Source organism: Dermacentor andersoni, chromosome 5, assembly GCF_023375885.2.
Source record: "Dermacentor andersoni chromosome 5, qqDerAnde1_hic_scaffold, whole genome shotgun sequence".
In the NCBI taxonomy this organism is placed as follows: domain Eukaryota; kingdom Metazoa; phylum Arthropoda; class Arachnida; order Ixodida; family Ixodidae; genus Dermacentor; species Dermacentor andersoni.
In genome coordinates this window covers 100731179-100758701 of record NC_092818.1, presented here as the reverse complement: position 1 = coordinate 100758701, position 27523 = coordinate 100731179, and the positions used below count along the sequence as shown (strand labels likewise).

The 27523-nt window shown below is 42.3% G+C and overlaps 1 protein-coding gene across 8 annotated transcripts in view; it reads left to right on the top strand.

The window, feature by feature from the left end:
* Positions 1-26839, top strand: part of PIP5K59B (Phosphatidylinositol 4-phosphate 5-kinase 59B) — a 101185-nt gene extending 74346 nt beyond the window's left edge. For 3 of the 8 annotated variants that reach the window (XM_050178308.3, XM_050178312.3, XM_050178307.3), the window contains 4 exons: positions 461-665; positions 3260-3390; positions 4196-4284; positions 22915-25133. In XM_050178308.3, the coding sequence (XP_050034265.1) occupies positions 461-665; positions 3260-3390; positions 4196-4284; positions 22915-22974 (485 nt within the window). In that variant the 3' untranslated portion in view covers positions 22975-25133. Of the gene's footprint in view, positions 1-460; positions 666-3259; positions 3391-4195; positions 4285-10148; positions 10281-22914; positions 25134-26483 lie in introns of those variants that run through there. The other 5 variants (XR_008612576.2, XR_007599557.3, XM_050178309.3 and 2 more) reach the window with 5 other exon arrangements.
* The last annotated feature ends 684 nt before the right edge of the window (positions 26840-27523 follow it).

The following is a 27523-nucleotide window of genomic DNA, read 5'->3' as shown; positions in this document are numbered from 1 at the left end:
TGTGTAAAAGACATCTAGTGGCGTTGGCTTCTCAAAGTACACCACTGTTGCAAGTCATACTGAGTTTAACCACACACGAGTAGAAATGTTGCTCCTAAAAAGGTCGCTACAATGTGCGAGCACTCAAATGGGTGCTCCGCTGTTATCATCAAATTAGTCTTCCTTGTGCAGCATAGGCTGAAGGTGCGTTGCATACATAATGCTACAGGGGAGGACCACAGAACTAAAGGAAGAACTCGGGTGACAAGGAACAGCTTGCTTAATCACTCCACTTGCTATCTCACAATGCCTGTAGCACTACATACAAGCTTATGAATTGCGTGCGTGTGATAATGTATTGTTCTATTCTGCCACTGTTGCGCCACTCGAAAAGTTGTGTTAAAGGTGTTGCTGAAGACTGCGGTAATATGGAATTTCGCCTTGCCCCCATTTCCTTCCCACTCCCATTCATTCTTGGCAGGCTCGGACTTGCCAGCGTCTGAGAAGAACTCTGTGTTCAAGTTCAGCGATGGAGACACGGCAGCCATGATGAAAGAAGCACTGAGCTTTTCTTCGCACCCCGCTGGCACAGAGCGGAGCAAATCCAACTCCGAACATGTGTCAAAGTCGGTTGTGCTACGTTCGCCTGCCACTGTTGTCACCATTCGAGCCTCGGAAACAGTCAGGTACTTGGTCTCCTCCCCTTGAGGCTTAGCCTTGTGGTGCCCCTATGCCATGTTGACTCGATTGTAACGTGCCCTCGATAGTGATGAGCCCGCAATTTTGAGCCGATCAGGGAAGGCATAGCTGTCCCCTGAGCCAATCAGAAATGACAATATGGCGAATTTGACAACCTGGCAGATTTTGACAGTGTCTGGAATAGTGACTAAGCTTTGAAATTGTTGCATGATGCTCTCTCCTGGTCTTCTTTCTTTCCTCTATGAGAATAACACCACTTGCAGCACCGTGCGGATTGGATGGCAGAAGTTTTTTTAATGGCTATGATGATAGCTTGTCACTGTTGCAGTTTTGGTTTCGTACTTGAATCTAACGCACATCTAATTTTTTATGTTACCTTTTTCAGAAAGAAAGTGCACGTTAGAATTGAATAAATACAGTCCTATGTTTCCATATGTAGAAGGCAACACTGTGAAGGTTAGAGAGACTTCTCTCGCTGCTGGTAATTGTGACCAAAAATAGTATGTCATATATGAAAGAAATATATAGGTATGCATCATGTAATCCAGTATAACATTGTCTCATACTTTTAAGTTGCAAAATATTATGTAATTATTGCATAGAAGGCATTGCATATCTGAACTAATTTACCGCAAAACCAATGAAGTGACTCATTCCACCTACCAACAGCCCCAGCACACTGCTTGCGATTGGGACCAAAGCATAGTGTGTCACCCTACAAAAATGCGCATATAAAACACGCTTTAGCGTTACATTATTTCCACAACTTGTAGTTGTAATATGTGAAGTAGTTATTCTACAAAAAGTGTCACAGGCCAAAACTAACTGCACTACAAAGTACACAAAGTTATACTCTATCACCACATTTCTTGTGTAGCCTCTACAGTACTGCCTGCTTTGTACGGAACAGAGTATAGAAGATTGTGAAGTTGGTATTTTAGTTTGATAGGTAAAGTCACTAAGAAGAGTGAGATCGCTTCCTACAAAGTTAATGAAGTTTGACGTATATCAGTCGGACTAGATAAGCATAGCCTCTGGCTTGCAGTATTTGTCATCTTAGGACATTTTCTGCTGTATCTAGAGGATTATGACTTTCTCACTCATTGAAATGCAGCTGGCAGTAAACAAGTTTACTTCACACGAAATAGCTCAATACATGGACTACACCTAGAACAGGACAGGCATCTCTTCTACATGTTGTGACTTTTCAGTGTATTAATATATAAAGTGAACTGTAACCAACTTGCCCAGCAACAGGCTATAAAGAAATTAGTTTGTTAGTTATTTATAATTTGGTACCCTAGTCCAGCTGAAGCTGCTGAAATAAGTGCATCAATCTTTCACCATGTGATGTTTTTCCACATTTTTGATTACCAGAATCTGAGAAAGTACAGTCATCATTGTAAAAATCGGTTTTAACAAAATCGGAGCACCTTTCCTCAAAAAAAGGATGGTTGAATGTAAAGCTTTCCCCCAATGCAAACTTTATCAAAGTCAAAGTCCAAAGCTGTCAACCACGCAACGAACCCAAAAAATGCTGAGCGACCCGATGCTTTGCATATGTGATTTGATTGCTTGTTTAGAATTGTATTTTGTGAATGTTAAAGTTAAATGAAGACCCACTTGCACTCACGGCCAAAAACATAGTGCAGTATAATCTTATTCATTTCAACTTCGGGTAAATTTGAACTGATGCAGTGGTCCTGTCAAAATTATGTGCATTTCAACGTGCGAAAACGCCTGGTAATTTGAATGCATAGTAAGTTGCAGCAGTTCATTCGAACATACTGTACCGCCAACTGTCCTCTCAGCAGCACACTAAATCGCATGATGGGACTTCCAACTTGACAGCATGACCGCATGACGGCTGCTACTCCCATCTACCATTGCAAGTACCGTATTTTGGCATGTATAACCCGCTCCAAAAACGTTTAAATTTAACAGTAAAGTGACAGTGCAGGTTATATGGAAATTTTGCCTTGAAGTGAGGCTTAACAGCAGAGAAAATTGTGCTTAGATGCCTGGCTTCATCACGGCAGCGTGCATGGCGCTGCCATGCAAAATATATCGCCCTGAAGAAGACAAGTCCACTTGTCGAAACGGTGGCTTCCGTTTTTACCTTGTTCTCGTTTTTCACATCGTCTTGAATTTCCATCTCCCGCCTTCCCCGTGACTTCCAGAACTCATCACTCATTTTAGTTCAGTGTACAATACGCCGCGTAACATAGCGCTGCATGCAAGTCCTCCATTCAATGAGCTTGCTTTAATTCGAACAAATTCTCGGGCCCCTTTGAGTTCGAATTATAGAGGTTTGACTGTAGTATGTCGCTTACTGGAAGCACAGAGATTCAGAAATAACATGTTATTTTATGTAGCCTTATATCCACAAGTTGTATTTGTGTATTAAGTAGTTGCTCTATTGAAAAAGTAGCTGGTCAAGAACAACTGCACTATAATATGCGCAAAGTAAGATTTGTATGACCGTGCTATTTGCATAGCCTTTGCACCGTTGCCTGCTAATTATGAAACAGAGTGTAGGGTGCCAGCTGCATGTAACACCTGGTGTTGTGTGGTGTGGCAGCGTGAGTTCCCTGGGGCCATCTGCCGTGCGCAACCTGACGTGGACTCCCCCCCACAGTGTTGAAGGCTCTACCCCGACACACACGGAAGGAACGCCTTCGTTTACGGAGTCCAGTTCCAGCGGAGACATTGGTGGGTACCTGAGCCATTCTTCACGCCCATTGTCAAGCTCACCACCCATATGTTGTTGACTACTGTACGAGTAGCTGTAGACTGCTGTTCAGAGAGGCTGTAAAATGGTGTGTTATATTTGACTGTACAGGTTATCAGAATAATATACCCCAAATAACAAACAAAACAAATACTTCGTGTATGTGCACAGGTATGTGCACAGATTTAAGCCACTCGTACATTGAAAGCAGCGAAGCTGTACAAGAGAATTCTCACACCCTTCAGAAATCTGGGGGTCTGGTTTGCCAGTGCCCGAAATCTACCCAAGACTGCAAACGCTCCACTGTACCTGGTGCAATTCAGCTTATACTCGAGTTTTTAGAAACACTCTATTGTATACAAATTTAGTATGCCTATACTCTCCGCTATATCCAATACGTTTCTGTATGCTGTGCTGGCTCTACCAACGCCATGCTGATACGGCTACCTTGGGGGCTTTAAAGCAGGGTTTGTTGCTGGCTGTACTCTGGCTAATATTGGATGCTGTTGCGCGTGCCACTGCACGAAAACTATTGTGGAACTCCCCTATGCAGCCTCAGAGTAAGAAAGAAAATTGAGGTGACCTTTTACTTGTAGTTGTGACCATAATTGAGCTGGTAGACTTCTTTTTTTCTTTTTCTTTTTCTTTTTTCTTTAGAGGTGATAGTGTGTTTCCGAATGCACAGGCTGTGATTGCATCCTTCATCACATTGAACACCTTGATAAACCACCCTGATAAACTCTTCTGGGCAGGGGCTAGTGAAACAAACTTATTTTTATCTCGCAGCTTGCCCAACGACACCCCTTAAGAACTGGATGAATAAGGGGTCACAGCCTTCGCTCGGTGACTCACAAGGGCTACACGACAGCGAAACGGTGAGTAACTATTATTAGTTGGTGCTTTTTTTCACGTATCACTGCTGGAGGAAGTGGCTGCATCTTGCTGTGTCATGCTGTATGGCTCTTTGAAAAATGAGCACTGTTTTTGCGTCCGAGATGATGGACTGCTCAGCTTTTGTGAATGCAGTGTAATCTCAGCCCGAAAACTAGGTCCCCTTAATGTTTATCGGGAATGAATATATTAGGGAGTCAAAAAAATTATACGCACTCTTATAGTAGAATTTACTTTAGCAACATTTCACAAAACAGAAATAGACGATTTCTTTATGGTCACATTCTGCTTTTCGGCATACTTCTTTGTCTACCTGTTATCTAGCAGAATCCAAAAGGTTGCATGCACATTCAACATTTTTGCCTGTCGTGGATGTTTATCCAGCTCCGTCATAACTGCTGACACTTGTGCAGACTTGTTTGAAATTGCATATGAATTCGAATGCAGTTGCTTGCAACAAAACAATTTCTGCACACTGCGCACAAAGTTTTTAATAAGCCCCAGCACTGGTAACTTGAGTCGGACCAGAAAAACAGATTCCTCATTTTGTGCTCTTCTTTCATGCAAATCTTGTGTGGCAACCTTCATTTTTCTAGCTGCAGGTGAAGTTGAACTGATGTAGCATTTTCAAAACCACGCTGTTGATGGCCTCAAACTATGAAGCACATATAAGAAAGTGTGTGGCAAGCACAAGTCTGAAGACAATTGAAGTGTGGGAATTTTGTACTCACTCTCATATTACTAACTTTTTCATGCCCAAGACCACTGGGATCAGAATGAAGAATACTGATTATTTACCCATAGCATTTCAGGAGCCTTTTAGGGAAGAAAAAAAAAATATCTTAACACTGCACTCATAATGTGAATGAGTGACTCTGCACCTAAGATAATCTTGGAATACTAAAGCTATGCTAACTTGTAAGTCAGCAGAGAAGGGAAAGTTGACATTAGCTTTGCGATTTTCAGTGTTGACAAAAATAGCTACAAGTTTTAAAATGCAACAGCCATGAACGTTTAGCATGAAGTGAAGTCATCTATGTGACCTGCCTTGACGGTACATTGTGAAGTTTTCCAGTTTCAACCGATGAGTGTCGACTTTGTGCATTTCAGCTCGCTGTGTGTAGTGGGGATTTGCCTTGCAACATCAGTATTGCAGCATGAAGAACGGGGTTGAGCATTGTGCCTTGTGTCTGCTGCGCGATATTTTTTCTGTGCCTTTTGTTGTGCAAGCGTCGATCCGGAGTAAGAAAGCTTGGTACGTTTGCAACTGTGCATATTTCACTGCATTAGGTGGTAGCAAAACTTGGTCACATAATGTTTCACGTGATGCAATGGCCAAACTGGGCTCACGCCCCTGGCAAAGCCAGTTTCGGAAGCTATATGTTCTGCTGCCATAGAGTTTAAAAGTTTTACGCCTTTCATCTAAAGCTTGAATGTACATTCTAGCCTTGTGCAGTCTGTGTATAGGTGCAGTACGGCATCTTATTTGCAAGCTGTTAATGTGTAAAGGCAACAACAAATAGAACACTACAATGCAAGTGCATTGGTCCACTGTGCGTTCTGTGTCATGGAATAGTGAAACAGGGTCAGGTCAAAAATTGTAAGTAGCAAATGCATCCTTTGGACTGTCCTTGAGCTAAAAGGTTTCTGGGAAGCCATCACGTTTCACACAATCTGCTAGAGGCTGCATGCTGAGACGAGTCATGTTTCATTTATTGCTCACCGTGCCTGCTGGCATGACTCACAGCGAAATAGCAAAAATCTATTTTCTACATAGTGCCAGCCCTGGTTCTGTGAAGGCTTCTTTTTTTTTTTCAATAACTTTGTAATGAAAGTTAGAAAGTTTTTAAAAAGTTCTTGCACCCTGAGGGGCGTCATTGTCAGGTCTGTTTCTTAAGTGCGCTCAACTGCTGATTTAGGGTCATAATAGGTGTCTTTTGCATATTCCCCATGAAAATGTGGCAAGCTTGCAATGCATAATATGGAGGGTTTAAATTTTCACCATGTCAACAGAACTAAGAAGTGTTTTCGCTTCTATCTTGAACAGTGGCATGTGAGTACAAGATGGAGGCTACTTACTTTTGCCTTTCGATTTTTCTGTACCGCCACCATTTGCTGCTTAGCTGTTGCTTACTTCAGCTACGTCATGTCCACAGTGCTGTCAAGCTTTCACAAAACTGATTAATGTGTATCATTGCCCGTTCATATTCCTTTTCCTAGCAGAAGGGCTTATTATTGTGTAATTTATGTCAGACAAGCATTTTACCTTGTTTATGGTCAGCACCAGAAGCCAGCATTAACATTGTCTCTGGCTTTAGTTTTAATCGTTAGCTGTTCTTATGCTATGGACAAAATTCTATTCTTAACCAACGGACTAAATCTCAACACCTTTGCAGAAACACTCATGACTGTATCTCTTGCACTCATTTCTTTGTTTAACTAGAAGGTGATAGCCATTCTGCAAAACTGTGTCCTGTCTGTAACTTGTTATACTGTACTAGTACGGCATGTGCGAAAAGACATCTGCAAGGACACTTAAGAATGAAATATATAAGGCTTTTGACGTAATAGTTCTGTGGAAAGCCGGAAGTTGGAGAGAAGTAATTAATAATTTAATAATTAATTCACCCTGCCATCTGCTGCTGTCTGGTTAGCTCAGATCGTGGAACAGCTGCCCCAGAAAGGCGGTGGTCCCAGGTTCAAGTCCAGGACCAGGAGAAATTTTTCTTCAACTGCGAGGCTTTTCTTTCGAGGGTCCCATATGGGCTTCCTTTGTAGCTATTGCTACGAACGGGTGGATGTCTGATTTTCTCTTTATTAATTAGTTCTCTCCACCTTGCGGGTTTCCGCAGAGCTATTGCGTCAAAGTCTTGCCTTTGCTTCGAGTTGCTGACAAATTCGACTTCGCCCTGCCATGGAAAGGCAATGAACCCAGGTTTAAGTCCCAGACCAAAACGAATTCTTCTTCAGCTGCGAGGCTTTTTCTTTCAAGGAACCCATATGGGTTTCCTTTGTAGCAATTTGCTATGTTTGGGTGAATGTCTCATTTTCCCTTTGCTATATAAGGCTTTTGTTTGTTGATGTCTGACCCCTGGCTATTGTAGGCTTTCTGCCGTGCTTTTGTGTTTCAAAATTGATGCTATGCAGCTTTCAAGAGATATATATATATACAGTATAGGAAAAGTGGTGCTTAAGTACTACCTGCCGCTCGGCAACCATGTAATATTGTAATGCTTGGCCGTTTTACTATCCATTGTTGCAAGTCGGGCAATACTATAAGGACACTGTCATTTTTGTTTCATTCATGAAAATTGTTGGCATTAGTATTTCAGTCAGCAGTAAATTTTCCCATTCAAAATTTTTATTGCAGCTAGGTGTACTTTGATACTATTGAATTGCTTTTGATATATGTGTCAAGGTCCTCTTAACATTTTTTTTTTAGCATCTTTTTAAAAAGCTGCAAGCGCTACACTCAGATCGAGAGCATGGATCCACTCTGGAACCACTCAGATCCAGAGTTTAAACCACACAGATGTCTCCTTTCATCTTTCTTTTTTCCTGCTTGAATGTCTGTTCTGTGTGCTCAATTTTTTTTATCTAAAGCTTGACTAAACATACAAGCTAAACTGCACGTGACATGAAATGTAGTTTAGCCACTGCAGCCTTCTTCCAATATAGTCATGTCTCTCTGAGCAGTCTGTTCCACCTCTGTCATTAGCACTGTCTCAACTTTTTAACTGCATGTGCTCTGTGATGTAACTAGTCTTTTCACTAGGCAAGTTGCTTGAAGTAAGTTGCAGTTGTAGGTACACCTAACAATGTGTGTATCCTAGTGTAGCTAAGAAAATGCTGCTTAGTTTACATTTTCTGATTTGACACTACTTGGATTTGCATAATACTGAGTTTGCTTGGGGCAGTAGTAACTCACCTTTACGGTGAAACCTTACAGCCTTCATATGAGCTCAACTTTTAGGATGCACCCCACGCCTCACATCGTTAACGCTAGCATCCTTACAATGGGCTGAAGCATATAAGCACTTTGTACTGTTCCCTTTTGAAGAAACTAACTTCAATTCTGAATGAATGCAATGCAACGCAGGCAGTATACATTAATACTGCTCACTTCACAGCCCAGAGTCAGATGAAGTCGCATACACATCGGGCCTGCAAGAAATACAATCGACTTTCGTTACCACGGACCTTGACAATCCGACAAAAGACGTCTGTTTTATCCGAAGTCCTTAATATCCGAAACGCCTCACTTCTGAAACTTTCGTCGTGATGTCTAACAACTCTGTTGCGAAGAGTGAAAAAAAAAAAAAAAAAGAAAAGAAAAAAAGAAGTCGCAGTTTTGCTCGAAAGGCAAAGCATCGGTTGTGATAGCAAATTAAGCAAGATAAGCGCAACAGCAGCAGCGAGCGAATTGACCTTCGCGCTGTCTCTCGCTTGAACGCGAACTAAACGTCAAAAGCACAGCACATATGAAGCTACCGGCACTGGGCACACTTCGTCCACATCACAGATCGCTTTCAAGATACGGGGCCCGCGTGGGCAAGCACTTCCTCCACATTGCAGATCGCTTTCAAGATATGGCTGCCACGCCGTAAGCAGCAGCCGCCGGAGTAGAACCCTCTCTCTCGCCTCGAAGGTGGCGTGTTCCCACCCCGCCTTCCTCCCTGGCATGCTCGATATGGAACCGCGATCATCAGCCAACCCTCGCAAGTCAGTTGTCAGCCCATGTCGACACGGCAAAAGTATGTTTTATACGCCCGATTTTGAAAAAAAATTGCCGCTAATTTCATCCGCTGTAGCCAGTAGTCTGTTGTAGCACGGTCCGTTAAAAGCAAACTTCGTTGCATTAATAAAGTAGGTAGAACAAACTAAGGCTGAAATATGGTCCGTTATATCCGAAAGTCTGTTGTACGCGGGTCCGTTGTAACGAGCGTAGACTATAATTGAATTGTTGTTAATGCGAGCACTTAATGGTGCCCACTAACGCAGCAATGGCTTCATGCTGAAAGTGACATCTCAAAATCGAGAGGTGGTGATCCAAGACACAAACCGCAAACTTTTGTAGTGACCATTGGCCATGCCACGACCATGCTGGCAAAAACTGAGCTTGTTGAGTCATCTCCCCACACTGCTGAATCAATCCATTTATTTTGTTTCACTCAACACATATTCACATTCAATGCAATATGAATGAAACCACTGCGAAGGGAGAGGAGGTGAGTGGGAATGCCATGCACTTACGGAAGAGTGACCGTGAAGGACCTCTACCCAAGGTTGTTCCTGCATGTAACACATTAAACATTGCATCAAATAAAATTGAAGAGAAGGACTGATTTGGTGAGCTCAGAACAATAGCTTGGTGTGGATTTAAAGTCACACTAGGTGTACTCCTCGGCTTTAAGTGGCACTTTGTGGTTGGAGAATACTTTGCTGGGCTGTGATTGTTGGGTGATACTACATGATCACCACCACGTCCAATTACCCTCACGTCACTTTTGGCACAAAGTCACACTGCATTCACTGTGCTTGTGTTCGGATGTTTTGGCCCTTCTCAATCATACATGCATGAAGCAGTTGGAAAAGCAGCATTTGCCTAATGGAATTTCTCGGCAGAGCTGCAGTCATTGTTGGCACTACTATGTTGTGTATTAAAAATCTTGGACCACATCTGTATAACCGCATCCCTATAAAAGCAACACGGATATTTCCTGCATCAAAGCTTTTGTTCAAGCAACTTGCCTCACGCAATGCCAATTGTATAGCTTGTGTTGATTAGACACTGTTTCCGGTGGACGCCACGGTTGATTGTCTCTATTGTCTCCTTCACTTGCTATAGCCACAGGGTGGACCACTCGTTGTCATGGAAACGTCAGTGTGACTGATGCACTCAGGCCAGTACAAAAGCAAAAACCTTGAGCATTGCCAGGCTTTCGCTGCCTTTGCACATGTTGGCCGTGCGGCCACTTCGGTTGGTAGTGCAGGCTTTACTTCTTCACTCCGCGCACACACCACATGCTTGGTGTTCCTTTTTTTTTTTCGCCTGCACTTAAACGTTTATTGTAGCTTCATTTACAGACCAAAAACAGTTTTCTGATGCCATTAATGCGTGATATTTCAGATTTTGCTGCTCGAACAGCTGCTTTCTACACAGCACATTTATAAATGGAGCACAAAAAATTATCAGACCTGACACTGCAGGTTTACTTATTTAAAAGCTTCAATATTTTCAACGAATTCTGCCACACAATACTGTGCAGTAATCCTGGACAAAGCGTGCTCTATGCAGCTACCAATTAAAACAGATACCTGTGGTAACATTAGAGCCATAACAAATGTGCACTTATCACATGATAAAGAATGAGCGCACTGGCACCAGGTGCCATGCTTGGTAGAAAATATGTAGGAATATGTATATAAAGCTTTCGTTGGTTTCCACGGCTGAGGTAACTTTAGGAATATGGTCATATTAGGCTTCCTACAACAGTTTCCTTTTATTACTACTACTGCTATTACTATATTATACGGTGTTTACCCCCTTTACGTAACAGTTTCACTTATTGCTTAATGAGCAAGGCATACAAGTGGCTTCAGTAAAATTTTTTTTTTCTGCACTTTGACACAAAGCATACTAGCATAAACTAAGTTAACCTCTTATATAAAATTTATTGTCACTCATTGCATTTTATAGAATATCGCAAACTGCACGCCATAGCACTGCCTTTAACCAGCAGAAATCATTGCATTATGCTTGACACAGAATGCTTAGATGAAGTCATCTATGCACATTTAGCACCTGTTTGAAAATTGTTTCTTTCTTCTGCTTTTTTCTTTTCACCTTAACTTGCTTTTCGTTACATGTCACCTTGTTTCTGTGTGCTGTTTTCTTTTCTTCTTTTTTTTCAAATGTATACTTCCTTCTCCTATTTACATGTTGAAAACAAAGTTTGCAGCATCTTGGTTTTTGCATCCTTCTGTGTGTGTTTGTTGCCTTGTAGTGCAGGGATACCCTCCCACTTCTGTGTTGTTCCTACATGTGTATATTGTTTGTGTCCGTGCATTGCAGTGAGCTGTGGTGGCTAAAGTGTCTTCAGCTTGCCTCTTTTGCAAAAGATAAATGAAGTGTGCAGATACCATTGTTGCATGAACATACTGTGGGATTGGGGAAAAGGGCATGGGAAGGCAGAGTGCTTTTCACCAACCAGAAAGCAAGAAATTATTCAGATCCTACACACCACAGGAATCTATAAAAGCGAAGCTTTCATGAGCCGGCAAGGTAAGATAGCGCACTACGCCTAGAGACACACTGTAGATTTCAGCGACGAACGCATCTCTCAGCCACCATGGTGGACCTTTCAGAGAAAACAGAACATTTGTTTAGCATTAAAACACGAATCACAAGTTACGATGTGCTCAACCTTGTAGAAACATGCTACAGCACCGCAGTACAGTGAGAGACATGCAGTGAATATGGGCTGCAAAACGCGTTCCGTAACTTGTCTCGTCAGCATCAGCTAGCGGATGCAGGTGCTCACTTTTTATAAGCAAAATTGTTCCTATATGACGCGGCTAGTGTTCCAAGTCTTTTAAATCAGTGGCTTGTGCAAGGGAAATTCGTAATGGTGCTTTATTCTGTCTTTATTGGCATGCATCCATGGCCTAATGGTTTGAGCATTGGGCTTCTGTGCTGGGGGAACTGTGTTTGCAAAACCTAACATTGGTTGCCTATGCAATGCCACAGTAAATGTTGCCTAAAGTATGCGCTACTAGGTATTTTTTATTTCTTCTTTTCCAAAGCTCGGGAAAAATTCTGACTCTCTCGCACAACCACGTGACAGCACAAAGGCGATGTACCACAGTGGCGATACCAAGAAGCATTTCGAAAGCTTTATCTGGCAACACAGCGTGGCAGACGTGGTGGCAGAATGGACGACTCATTCACCTTTTCCCGGTGCATGTGTCCGCGTTTGTACAGCAATCTGCTACTGAGTGAAAACTGGCAATGTTTCAGTGAGATGCGGTACCAGATACCACATAGTGCCAATCATCCAGAGGGATTTGTGCGCAGTGCATTGCCGTCACTTTTTGGGACATTTGCCGTGCCGTATGCATGCATGTTTGGCGGCAGACCCACATTTGCATTTCGTGGCAGCGTCTCGGCAGTGTGGTTTCTTCTTGACCATGCCGCTCCTCAACAAATGCATGGATGCGGCACGTTGAGTCAATGCAGGGATAGCGAGCTGCGCTCTTTTCTGCAAGTTTCACACACTTGAAGCACTTCTGCACAAAGAGGTGGCATAGAATGGCAGCTTGTTTGGGTTGTCGTCTATTAAAAGCGTGCAGTACACTTACAGCTGCGCTACACACTACACCGCATGTGCTGCCGAGCAGTTAGTTGAAGAGGCTTATCATGATACAGTTGGCAGCAATAAGTCATGCTGCCCATTCATTGATGGTTATGTCCTTTACTGAGGCTGCCACCATGCCTTCATGCATTTTCTATGCTTATTCATTTAGGCATTGCCACACCCGCATTAAAGTCGTAATCATTCGTCGACCGGTCTGGGCGTTTTCTGAAAAGGCGGAAGGTCCTTTGCGGCATGATGTCGCCTATGTCAGCCACACCATAAGTCGAGGTGGTGCAGTTGGCCTTTATGCGACAAAAAGTGATTGTTTTATGCACTAACTGGTAGGCACATGAAAGGGGCCCTGAATCGCTTTTTATCAAAGTGAAGAAAAGCATTTGAAATGAAAACAGGGTGTTTCAGAAATATTTTTCCACAGAAAGTACTTGAATGCATTCAGCAGAAGCAGGGTTGTCGGCAATCAAACACGGCCTCCGCTGTGCTCCCATTCTTTCTTCAATGCCTTGCACTGCGAAGGCTATAGCACAGTGTGGCGTGCCCAGAACTCTCCCCCTTCTAATTGTCACCAGAGCGCGCAATTCAAATTTCATTTTGGATGTTAATGTAGATGGCACAACTTCCAATTTTGGCCCCTAAAACATGCTTAACATAAGCTAAGCACGGTTGTCGTCAGCGAGCCGCAGCGCGTTTAGCCAGTGAACTCGTGGCAGCATCCCGCGGCAGCCACGGTATCTATGCTATGTAGCTGACCGCAGATACCAATAGCATTCGCGTATGGGAGTACACTTTGTTACGAAATAAAGCGTAAGCCTGCTTCCTTAACCCTTTGACGGTCTATTTTTTTGCCATATGCAACCGCACTGGGTAGATTTTTTTTATTACAGATTCCAATTCTTCTGAGGGACCTATTTCGAAAAAAGATTACCGTAATTTTTCTAAGGGGACCGTAAAGTGAGAAAAAATATATTGTGTTGGTATATATGTACTGTTTATTCATGAATAACAATAAAAAAAGGAAATAAACTAATAAGAATCAAAATTTTGATGCATTGTTATACACATAGTTCAAGGCTTAGAAAATGCGCACATGAGAATATTTCGCAACTCTCAAATGTTCCTGCTCTTACTTAAATATTTACGTCCATAGTGTAATCGAACTGCATAGGTGAGCGCACTCAAGAAAACTGTGCTTGTGTGCCCGTCAAAAAAGCAAAACGTGTGACAGACTTCTGCTAATCTTTATCTTATCGCCAACCAGAGGCAATTAGTTTTCGCGCGTCTCCAAAAAAGAAAGAAAGGAAAGGAAACGCATGCACAGCGGCATCCTTCCTATGCACACCACTGTGAGCACTAAACAAGCGAGAAACAGGCAGTCACCCTTTGAGCGATTAGTAACGAGATAGACATCAGTTTTGTGAGCGCAAGAAGCCGAAACCGCCCTTGGAGCAAAACCCAAACAGCTGCCCGCCCGGCTGCGCACCAACACGCGAGCGGTAGTATATAGACACGCCGTAGCAAACTAGCTCTAAAACAAACCATGCAATGAAAACCGAGAGAGGGAGGTGCAAAAAAAAAAGATTCCCTGTATTCCCACATAGTGGCAGCACATGCCAGAAACGAAAAAGTTAGGAAATAGGCGCGCTTTTTAAACGTATAAACGGCTCTGTAAATATACAGCATCAACCATTTTGGGCTTGTTCGTGGCGCCGTATATTTACGTCATTGACCCTCAAAGAGTAAAAAGAGTAAGGAAGCGGGCTTCTGTTTAAAAGAGAGTGTTTGAGAGAAAGGTTACTTCACAATACACTTGTGAGCTCCAAGCACCACATCCAGAAGCAAAACTTGGCTGAGATGTTCATGGCAGCCTATGCTACCCGCAGACTGTGTTATTTCACCAAGCCCAAGGGGTGGTTCAGGAACCCTTGAAGAGCCACTACAGCTTAAGTGATCAGCCAATACATTAGGCTCTGTAGACACTGGGTGTGTATCCTAGTTGTGAACTGCACAACTGGGCCTTAGGACTGCAGTGTGCTATCGTATCCTTCCTGCTCCTCTCTGCTCCGGCTTAGCATACAAGTGCACTTTGCATGTGTGCAATACTTGCAGCATAGACAGTCCCATTGTGATGACTCAAAGGTTATAACAAGTTCACTACTGAACACAAGCTTGCAGGTTTGATTCCCAATCAACACAACCCCATTTTGGTGTGGACAGAATGTGAAAATGTGCTGGTATCGTACATTAGATGTCCATCGATAAGTGGTAGAATGTTAATCCGGAGACTGCCACTACAATGTCTCTTATAGTTCCTGTGTTGCTTTGGGAGGTTAAACCCTAATAGTGCAGTCAATCAAGATAGAGGCTACCTTTTTAGCACAGCTTCATTGTGTGGTTGATGAGCTTGACATACTGAAGGATAAAGGGAAAAAAAATTCCGAGAGGTCTGTGCAACATTCAGGAACAGCACATCATAGGCAGTGAACATCAGCTCTTTTTACTGCTTGTTTGCACCTTTTGGACCATGGCACACCGATGGCTGCTGTACTACATTTCTTTACTTTCAGTAAAGAAAGTGAGGTGCAAGTGGCAGTGTGGGCAGAGCAAGAAAAAGTTTACTTAACCAGCGCTGAATGCAGCAAAGACCATGTCATAGAACTAATGCTTGGCTGTTTTACTTTTCAATGCTGCAAGTTGGGCAATACTATAGAAACACCGGCAAATTCATTGTAAAAATCTTGCACTACATTCGGAGCATGGTTTCCTGTGCTACACAAGGTGCCTGTGCAACAATATCTCATGTTATTGTGCAGTTATGGTACCCGGCCATCATTCATTGCCACAGTGTCCTGACCTTAAGATCAATGTAGAGATACAACCACAGCTCACTGAACTGCCACTGTCCTTTGTTTTTGTTCCTTGTTTTCCTTTGTATTAACCTCCTGTATCAATGTCTGTCTTTTGTCAACTTTGTTTGTCACTTTGTTGATTCTACTGGGTTCACCTTGGTTCTGCATTTACTATTCTTTCTGCAAGTGTTCCTTTGATGTACAGTCTGTTCTTTCTGATTGTTGTAATATTTATAAACTAATTGTCTGGCTTGTCTACTTTGACACTTGTGTAAGCTATGTAGTGCCAGGAGGTTGATTAGCAAGATTTGTTGTTTTGAGGAAAAACACAAAGGGTGAGGTTCAACTTTTTTTAGAAGAGTGAAGCAAGGGAATGGCTTTTCTTGTGGCATTGTTGAAGAAGTATGCAGTCGTTGCTATTGAGTAGACTTAATGGCGATGTAACATATACAGTAAACTTTGTTATTAAACCTGCACATACAGTTTGTATCTCCATGAAAGTTTCTGTGTTAAGCATCTGATGAGCTTATGGTGCCATGTATTTTCAAAATTTTGCATCTCTGTGTATGCTAAAGTTATTAGGATAGAATGGCCATTCTATACTGTATAACCAATTGGAGGTATTTTGAATAGTAGCGAAGTAGAAAAGCAATTAGCACCTCATCACTGAAATGCTCATTTGCCTTAGGACGGTCCGGAATAACCACACAGCTTCCACACTTGCCAGCAGCTCAGTCTTAAAAAATTATCTTGTGATGAAAAATAAAAAAAGGGTATAAATAACATTATTTACCAACATAACGTCTTGGAGCACAGATGGTTCACAAAAGCACTGATGGCACTCTATTTTGCAGCTGCTTTAATGCAAGTATAGTTGTCTGCACTCTGGAGGATTGTACTATGACACTCACTATGACCTGCAGCATGCAAGGTACACAAGAGCATTCTTTAACCATGAATTGCGCTATTGCTCAGCACAGCCAATTACATGTAATGGTAGAAAATTTCGCTCTTTCATTACACATGCAAAACACAGCGATTAGCACACTTCTCTGACATGCTCTGATCAAGCCAAAGGGCAATGGGGATAGGAACAAATGGATTAAAGAGCTGAGCAAAATTTGCAAGGCATTCTTGAGTTTGTTTTATGAAGTACGTGCAAGGATTCATTATCTAGTAAATGAAAAGGGAAACACAGGCAAGGAGAAGCAGGAGCAGCAACATGAATGCTGTTTTGCAATTGAAGGTTTACTGAAAAATATTTTTTTCAAGCAATATACATTGTGAAACAAATTTAAACAACCAAAATGATAATTAAAAGTACAATGGACTCTTGTTAAATGGAATCTCAAGGGACCAGGTAGATCTGCTTATCACGAGTTGCATTTATCAAGAGATTGAGCTCAAGGGCACACCAGATGCTCTCTTGAAAGGGGTACGTACTTTACTGTCAACAGTAGATACCGTCAAACCTCGATATAATGAACTTGTACTTGCAGCGAAAAACATCGTTAAATTGCAAATTTTGTTAATTCGAGGTTCTAAAGTTCCAGCATTAAAAATAACTTCACAAATTCCCAGAGAATTTCAGGTTGATAGTATCTTCTTAGTAAGCATTTATAAACAAATCGCAAGCAGGTTGGGTTATAGTAGCGCAGTTATGAGTGCCTGCTCGTGCAGTGCAAATTGCACCGAGAGCAATGCATCGACGTGGCTCACAGCGTCTGAGATTTACGTGTGTTGAGTCATGTGGTGTCGTAAATCTTGAATACCTTGGCTGACCGTGCTTAGTGCCCACAGCCGGTGCCCACAAATTGAAAACAAAAGTGTAAAAAGATATAAATATTGGTTATGAGAAAAAAAAAAGAAGAAAAGAAAAGGTGAGTTTCACCAGAAAGGTGGAGCATTGATGGTGATAGCAAAGAGACTAAGAGGTACACGAAGTCAGGTTCGTAGTTTTATCAGTGTCGCACGCATTCAGGAAAACATTAACAGATCTCGCTCAATGACGCGTCGCAATCACAATGCGATAAATGCTTCGTGCTGTGTCTCCGAAACTTGAGATTGCGCAACCGCCAACACTAGACACGGGAGAACAACAAAATGCACATGAAGGCACCATACACTTTGGCTTGCCGCAGAAAGATTACCTCCAAGATCAATACGGCATGTGACCCGCGCACAGACGCATACGAGGAAGAAGGCAGATAGGTGTGCATTCCTGCCCCCTCCCTATCGCTCTTGCGCAGAAGGAGTTATCGGCTCTCGTGTCATGTGAGCTCTCATGCAGGAGGATGCGACAAATGGTGCAGTGGTATATCCTGCCTACAGCGTCCCAGTGCACACGCTTTGACGGTGGTTTTGCCGCTCAAGCTTTTAATGCAGGAGGATGCTTGAAATAAGTTTTGCCTCAGCCAACATAATTTCTTGCTAGATTTATTAGCCATACTGGCTCCAATTACATGATTGAAATGGCTGAATACTTCGTTAAATTGCTAAAGATAAATACACGGTTTTCAATGCAACTAAAATTGGGAAATTAAAGTACTTCATTACGTAGCAAATTTTGTTAAATCGAGGTTCATTATTGGCTGTAATTTTTTTAGCAGATGTAATGAGAAAGCTTCTTCTCTAAAAATTGCTACTTGCTCGTAGCCGCTGCACAAGACGTTATTACAAAAAGAAAGAGTCTTGTAGAAAAAATAATGACGTATTAGTGAAGCAACCACTCTCGAAGTCATTAATAACTTCGATCTTCGTCTCCAGCATGAGTACATTGTGCAGCCATTTCTGTGCTACCATCAGAAATACTGTATTTACTCGCATAATGATCGCACTCACGTAATGATCGCACCCCAAGCTTGCCGCAGCGATATGTCACGTGTCAAGTCTAGCTAATAATGATTGCACTTATCATCTGTCGAATGCTACGCGAACGACTCTTCAGGACAAACCAAGCGGTCTGCACGCACCAAACATTCTTAAGTAGATGTCCCATTTCATTACTTTCATCACTTTCCCCACTTCCATGACAAAAAGGGGTACAACCAAACATGCCTTTATTATGTGTAGGCTCTGTAATGGTTGTGGTCTACAACAACAAAAAAGGCGCCTTTTGATTCTTCTTATCTGCATTCGTGGGCACGCAACAAATCTCGAGCGGCAACAATAGTAACCACGTTTACATTGATACGTTAGAAGTGTACCCTATTCAAACGCCAACGCTTGTAACACACACCTAAGATATTTGCCCACCCTTAGCGGAAACGTGCCGTATTAGGATAGTAGTGAAGACAGATGCCGCAGTTTCTGCAGCATGCCGGCCATGTGTTTCTATGTCACTGGCAGCTAAGCGCACCCATCTATTTCTGTCCCCTCAAAGTGGATTTGGCTACATTATTGCCACAGAATTGCCGATATTAACGATATTATTCATTACTGATACGGAAGAAACTGTTTCAATGCACGTAATGTACTCACGAGAAGAAAAGGAAATAGCATTCAGCGCGTTCGGCTTGCTCTGCCGGTCGGGGTTTTTTTTTTTTGTGTGTGTGTGTGTGTGTGTGTGTCCCGCATTACACACAGCGGCAGCCGCCTATTTGTTGACCTGTTGTCATCCTGCTGCAAACACGGAATGAAAAAAAATTTTTTTTTTCTTCTCGCGGGAAATTGAACCTGCGTAATGATCGCACCCCTGAATTTGCGCCAATTTTTTTTTTTTTTTTTTACAGAAAAGTGTGATCATTATGAGAGTAAATACGGTACTATGCAAAATCACAGCTCACGGACATTGCCAACACAAAGAAACCACATCAAGCCACAATCACAGTAGAGCCACACTAACCATGGGACCAGAAAAAGCCACCTAGGCGATAACATAGAAAACTGTTGAGAAAACTAAAACAAAGAAAGGCATGAAGTGATGCCGGTCGCGATGCCATTAAGATTGGCTGCTCAGCTTCATTTTCAGTAATATATTTAGTTCCGCTTACCTGGAGTTGGAAAAAAATGTGCTTCTGTATAACCGACCTTTTATTTTTTTCTTTCTATTGCCTAAATGCACACCCAGCCGACCAATAGGCTGTTGTTCTGTTTAGGTGGCAATTCCGTTTCAAGCCATTTCTGTTCGCCGAGATTCTACTGTAAAAAGGCGCATGAGAAGCGGTATAGTTATGCATAATCAAGACAAGCAAGTGCATCTTTTGTTTGGCTGGTGGATGGCTGGCTCACACACAATTGTGCATGCTTTCGAATATGAAAAGCTTCTGCAATCTCACAGGTGCACGGATAAACGTCTTACGAGAGCGGATTTTTTGAAAAATTCTTCTTCACATCCTTTTTCATGCTGTACATTATAAATATAGGTTGAAACTCGCCTAGTGCATTATTTTACTACATGTATTCAACAAGCCTGTTGCAAGCAGTGGTTGCACAGTGAACTTGAAATGTTAAAATTGCCATCTTGACATGGCCATTTGCCTAATTTCTTGACCTTGTAACATAATTTTTCTCTAAATTATCAGTTATGTGAAGTTGGAAAGCTAGTCAGCGCTGTCATCCAAGCTCAGAATGTGTTTGACTGTGCGCTTCCATGTCACAGGTCATACCGAGTGCCATAGTTAAACCTCCAATCTGTCTACAACAGTGCGCGAGGGTGCAGCTAATAAAATGATCAGCTCACTCTGCTGAGAATCACTGACATCTTCGGCAAGATTGTATGCTGTGGTCACTATAGCTGAGGGCACTTTCTATTGTAGCTTGAAAGAAGTGCACAGCAATTGTTAACTTGTGCAGGTAGTCGCACGAAATGGGCAGCACCAGTGAAGAAGCACAGAATTTAAGAGCATAGTTTGAACTTGCCCTTAGTCTCAGCACTTTCAATGAATAGCCCAAACTAATCACCGATGGCTCTTATTAGAACACGCTGAACGATGGTTTTGTTGATCAGGAACTTCCATGCTGTCAAAACATCCAAACCCTGTGCACTCCATGAGAATATATATTGGGCTGTCTGTATAGGGGTTCACGTGGCTTAACGACGTATTCCAGCTAGTGTCTCAACATTGAAAAGGTAGTTTCTAGCACATCGAGGTAATTGTAAGATTGTTTGGTCCTTGTCTGTCTTCCCGCCTTCTTGGCTGGCTGTGTTATTGTCCGTCTAACTGTGTATATAATTTTGGAATACCTTTTCCTTTCTTTTTCTTTTTTGCACGTTTACCTATGTGGGATGCTTTAATTCTGTAATGTCCACCGTGTCAAGCCTTATATACAAACTATTTCCCGTTTCTTTCAGTCTCTATTTATTGCTGTGTCGGTCAAGAAACACCCATTTTATCAGTTATGACCGCTTTCCCAGCTGTTATTAACAAGGTCACTGCAGGAATGGTGTGAAGAGACCAAGAAGCGCATGGCACAGCACAGTAGCAACTCTTGCCAACATTTTCAGCATTCTGTCAGTGATATGCCCACATATGCAGAATTGCATGAACTGCCCATTGGGTAATGATAAGAAATCTTGCTGTTGGGATAGTTGGTACATGGGGTTTAGAATGGAATCTGCGCAAAAGATTGGACAGAAAGGGAGACAGACATAGATGGGGCATCAAAAAGAGGGGCTGACAGATGTACCAGCACGCATAGTATAAAGGTTGTAAACAGGGATAAGGTGCCTCAGAAAGGCTGGCCAACATTTTGAATGGAGGACCTGTCTTCGTCAAAGGCAAATCTTTACCTATCTTTGCATTTGACGAAGATAGGTCCTCCAATCGAAATGTTGGCGAGCCATTCTGAGGAACCTTATCCCTGTTTATAACTTGTATAGTACCAGGTATATCTTACAGCAAGGCATATTGATATGGCAAAAATTTTTAACAGTATGTAATTTCTTTGTTTTGCTAATGCATTTATTTTTCTTTATTCTTGGACAGCCATTGGAGAGCAAGTAGGGAACTTTTCTTGTGGCATTGGCATGGCCTGGACATTATAGAGTTAACAAGCCATTCTTTAGTTGTCGGAACTTTATTTTTTTCTGCAGGTTGTACACGAAAAATATTAAGGTGTTAATACAAGTTCCCAGAGTTCATAAACAGTGGCAATATATTCAGGAGGTGGGCTGGTTAAACGATATTGCGATAGAATGGAAACGTGGGCTATATCGTAGTATTTCATTCTTGTAAGAAACTTAGAGCGCAGTAAGGATGAGAGATGAACAAAGTGAGACATATATAGAGCATTTTTGTTGTGCATCATTTCTTTTGTTTCTCGTTTTACTGTGCCTAATTTCTTGCAGGTTAAATTGTGTTAAAGGCGTGAAATATGCTTCTTGACTTTTTTTTATATATCATTTGTCACTATGGTTGATCATCATTAAGATATATTTAACAATGGGCTTTTAATAGACTTTTGTGTTTCTGCTTTTTTACTGTACATTTCAATGCCTCATTCCTTATCATACTGTGCAATTGGTACTAAAGCATGTGCATGTTTTGAGACATTTGTCATGGACTGCTGTTTATATTACAGTGCATGGAAATTTATCAATTGAATATAAATAAGCTGTGAGAATGCTATAATTGCCTGCATGTTTCAGCTCGTGTTGGAATCATAAGCATTGTGTTTTGATGTATGCATGAATATGTTGTCCTGGATAATATGCCTGCCCTTTTGCCTGCTTGAATGAAGCAGAGAAACAAGACTAAACGAGCAATAAAGTGGTAGCTTTGGACCTTGCTGTACTACATTTGGGTGTGATACAAAGGCAGTCCTGAGTCAAATCCCAGAGCACCTGCTGCTGTGAAGATTTATTGTTCTCCCGGACAGTGAGGGCAGTACATCTTCAGCAGATGCCATTTGGAGGTTGTCCTTTTGGAATTCATTTTTCAGTGCCTATTAAAGCACCGCACGGCAGGCACAATTTGAAGAGACAAAAAAACGATTACTTTTGGTTCACTCAATCAAGGTTGCTATATTGGTTGGAGCAGTGCAAATTCATGAACTGCAAGAAGCAGCAGTGGTGTCTCCCATTTCTGGTTGGTGGGACCTCTTTTATGACTCCCATTTTATGAGCCTCCTTATGATTCCCCTAATGGATGACAAATCATCATTAGGAGAGTCATCATTGATGACTCCCCTAATGGGTCGGCGGGTGTACTTGGCCACGGCAGTGTTTCCACTTTGCCTGCATTGTGCCTGCGCCAAATCGAATGCCACGGGCCATTGAGAATTGGGCATGTAAGGCCCTTTCTGCCCTTGAAAGTCTGCCTGCCTGTTTGTAGTGACAGAGGGATCCTAGCTCCACCTTACCGGCTTGTTCATGTCCAGCATGTTGCATGGCCACCGGAACGGCGGAAGTCGGGGCGTCGCATCTCTCACCGGCCATTTTCTCTCGTTGCAGCCAGTGGCCAGCACTGCCTCTGTACGCCACGACCTCCTTAATCCCATTAACGAGGATTGAGCGAAGAGAAAAACAAACAAAAAAGGCCCGCCTTGTGAACGACTGTTCTCTGTGTGCTATAGTGTTGGTGGCATCAAGAGGAACCACCATCGGCCTGCATGTGTGTGCGTGTTTCGTGTCGTTTACGCCCCCGGCCTCGTGCGCCCTCCCTACCCAACCTGACGATGCTGGATACTTTTTCGATGCATCAGTGCTTACTGTTACATTCATTCGCCCCCTTTATTTCGTTTTTTTATTATTATTAGCTTTTTGTCTGCTTGTCTCTGTTGATTCCGTCGAAGTCTCTACGAACAAACCACTAATCGCCACAGCATCTTGATCAACTAACAGCGTGTGTCACATCACAATCAGCCATGCATCGGCAGCCTGCCTGAAGTTCTACTCATGGTCACGTGATGAAAAAATATGAATGAAAAGCTTGTGCAACCGCTGACTGTACTCTCTTGGCCCTTGACAACGAGGTTGTTTTGCTGTATAGTTTGTCTGACAATGTATACGATACATGTGTAGTCTCTATTTTCTTCAGTGATTGACCTGTTTCCACTTTTTTGTTGTTTTTTTAATTGCATATGCTTATAATTGAGTGTTTTTTGTCTGCCACACTGGAAGTTCACCTCAGTTGATTCGCTGTCCTTTGTCTTTATGTTCGTGGCCACAGTCATTCTGTGTAGCACTGCTGCTTCAGTCCACCTTAGATGATTTGCAGAGTTGTCGTGTAAGGAAAGGCAGGCTTAGGATGGTTTGTTAAGTTAGCGTGATGAAACTGTGCTCTGCAAAAGAGACATAAAATCAAGAAAGAAAGTAACAGGACAACAAAGCTATAGTCCTTTTTGCTTCCTTCTGAAGTCTGTCTTTTTTGCGCTATGGGGTTTTGTCACGAGTTGTCTTGTGCAGCTAGCTGGCCTCTGTTGTGGGCTACACTAGATACCAAGAAGCTGTGCATTCTTTTTGTTTTGCACAGTTGTGCTTGCTGTAGCATTCTATTAGGGGTGTAAGAATCTTCTGAATTTCAAATACCATTCGGAATAGTTATGTTTTGTATCGGAGTGTTCAGTTTGAGAATGAGAAATTTTATTTCTTAGAATATTTGACTATGGCTGAATGTGTGGGGTTATCACTATGATCATATAAGCCTGCCTGCTGTCGAAAAAGGTCCATGAATATGGTTCACTGGCCACTTCATTTTCCCATGACAAGACTTTCACCATTTGCTCACTTGCAAGCTGCTTAGTTGAACAGACTTTCAATAGCATTGACTATGTTGAAAGAAATAAGGTTGACTATCCCTTCTCTATATTTCTTAACTTTCTTTTTTTACTATCAGAAGTGTGAAAATATATACAAGTTGATTTGGCATTACAGGCCCATATTTTTCATATTCGTATGTATTCGATTGGAACAAAAATTTTCACTATGAAAACACTTCTGCTGTATAACTAACTTTCCCTTTAATCACAACATTCTTATGGTTGGAAGTAGTAAGACACAACATGAACAGTGGTGGGCAGTGTTGAAGCAATGGTGAAGGAGCAAAAGTGAATGTAGTAGTGAAGCATCAGTAGCCACAGATTGATGATTTGTATGAACCGTTGGCTTTATGTTATTGTTGTCGTCTTGAAAATGCCTTCAGCATTGCAACGCAATACTGCTGTTATCTATAGGCATGGGGAGGGGGGGGGAGAGAGAGAGCATGTATTATACTACCTAGTGTCGTCCCCAGTTGTTTGCACCATGTGATCCGTGTACAGAGACTGCTGTCACCGTGTAGGCTATCACTTCACTGTGCCATGAATGTTGTCCGCCTCTACTTATTGTCCAGTTTGTGTGTATAGTGATAGAGGCCTAGGCATCCTCTCCGTGTGTGTCACAGAAAAGTGCCAGCTCAGCTTTACCTTAGCGGAGATGTTTAGTTTCACAAATGTGCACTTCAAGCCTTCTCAGCCGTTGTCTCCCCCACGTGATGTCTAACATACGTACCCTTGAGGCTGTTGTTTGCAAACTAAGTGGAACAAAGGTGCTAGTGTGTCTACCCATTTTTAGTCTTTTAATCAGTGCAATGTGCCGTGCAAGTTGCAGGAGCCTTTGAAAAGTGCATGAAATAGTAATGTTGCAATTGCAATCTTCCCGTTGTAAAATAAAAGGTGTCTTCTTTTTTTTCACTTTTGTGGCATGCATAGTTGATGTTAAGTTAACTGTGCACGAATCTTCTCTACACGTGTCACTCACAAGTGTTGCCTTTGGTTGTTGCCATTTCTGTCTCTCTCTATTTAAGAACAGAGGCATATATTAAATGTGTATTTCCATTTCTTTCCTACTCTCGTTTCTAGCCAAATCGTGCTTGCATTAAGCTGTCAGGCAAATTTTCATGTGCTGTATTGTTTACTATGCAGAATTTGGCAAGTTAGCTGTAAACAATGGAAGTGCATTGGCATAGCATGTGTGCTGGTTGAGTGACACTTTTAAGTCAGCTTTATTTCAAATGAACTCATGATAACCATGCAATTTGTCATGCATGATTTCGTTAAATGTCCGGTGAACACGCGCAGTAGCAGAGACTTTTCTGATTTTCCTGCAAAGCAGTGCAAAAAGTAAATGATCATGCTGCTGCTGTACTTGTATTAGATGCCCACCGAGTTCGTCACGTTGGCTGACTCGCAAACCTGTGCTTTTTTCTCCTCCTCATAACTGCAATCTCCAGGTCTAGATTGGGTGAGTCACGTAGAGAGCAGTAGTGTGTCTCGGTGCCTTTGGTTGACAGTTTTCAGTTTTTCCTGTCTGAATGCTGCATCTACTACCAGCCACTGATTTACAGAATGCAGCTGCGTTAACAGCTGCTTTTTCCCCCCTGCCACTTGCATGATGAAGCTGGCTTTGGGTTTTCCTAACCTTCCATTTTATGTGGAGTGGGTTACAAATTTATGCTGATTTGATCCCAAACAGTTCTGTTTTATTTTTAGACAGCTACATTCCATGCAAGTTTGAGCTAATCAATAAACTTTTGTATTTTGTACCAGGGAATAATCACCAAATGAGCTGGAATTTGATGCATGAACAAAACTGCATTCAGTCGTGCAACAGAGTGTCAATTGTTGTCGACCATTTCACCTTTCCTGCATTTTAAACCAAACTGTGTTAGTAGGTTAGATCATTTCTTCTGTTTCTTTAAAGTATCCCAGCACCATCGGGCTGAGGTACACATCGCAACACGAGGTAATGCATGTTTTATTCCTTCTCCTTGGTGTTACCGAGGCAACTGTCGTGCGGCCCCCAGTATGCTTGACAGGAGATTCGGTGTGAAAACGGAATAATTTTTTGCCTGAGCACTTCACACACAGGATGCATGTTTTTCCTGTTGTGGCCTGTTCCATGTTTCTTTTCATTAGTGCCCTTTCTCTTTTCTTTTTTGGTGATTTGGGTAGTTTGGGATTAATTAATTGGACCAAACAGTAAGATGTGTGCATGCAGTGCGGGCAAAGCTCATGCAGGTGTAACATTTTCTCTGTTTTCAGACACGTCTCTAGTCTTCCACAGAAACTGCAACCCACTTTGCAATGACCAGCCTCCTCCCCAGCTTCCTCCTCCTCCCTGGCTTTTCAAGCGCTCCAAGGTCACAGGCGTCAAGAGTATAGTTGTACATACTAACGACTTCTTCGTGTCCCGTAAAGAAAATAACTCTTGAGGGATTCACTGCTCCTTCCTCCTCCACATACCATGCGGCACTGCGGGCAACCTGCTCTTACTCTTCAAATCTTGGCCCCCACGCCATTCTCTCTCTTGCCTTGCATCACAGCGAGTTGTGTTTACCATACGCTTCCGCAGCTGCTTTCATTTTGTACATAGTTAAATAAAGCAAGGACACCGAGTGTATGCATCGCCATCATTTTCTGTCTGTTGTGCTTCTCATTGAGTTGTGCAACAATAAATGTCATCAGTATGTCTATGGGAACTCCAGTAGCGAGAGCCGACATGCCTGGCTCTTGCCATTGGTTCACCATCGTCACCGCATGTCAAGGTCAGCAGTGCTGTTTTGCTGCATTTCAAGTAGCCTGTATGAATGGTTTTCTTTGAGAATGGTGCATGTTCAGCTATTGTCGTCACCAAAACCTTTTGAAACGCATAACTAAAACCATACTCTACTTTCTAGCTGCATATTACACCACATTAACGCTGGTTTCAACAGCCAGAGCTTTATCCTGCAAGATGGAAATTAAATTATTGTTAATAAGGGTATCCTTTATTTCGTTAACAAAAGTGAAGTGGGCTTGCAGTATGTATAAAACCACCTGGCAAGCAATTCTTGTGCACATATCAACAGGGTTGTGATGTATTACCTGCATTGTAGCGCATGTTTATACTGTGCAATCTTCGGGAAAATGCGAACTTGCTTCAGAGCCCTAGTTTATCTCTTCGTTCGATTACTTTGTGGGGCAGTGGGGCGGGGGGGGGGGGGGTATGAAAGATCATAGTATGCACGGAGGAAGGAAAAAGGCTGAGTTATAATGCAGGGCAGCTAGTCTCAGCAAGCCAACTTCCTGTGACACTGCCCCTC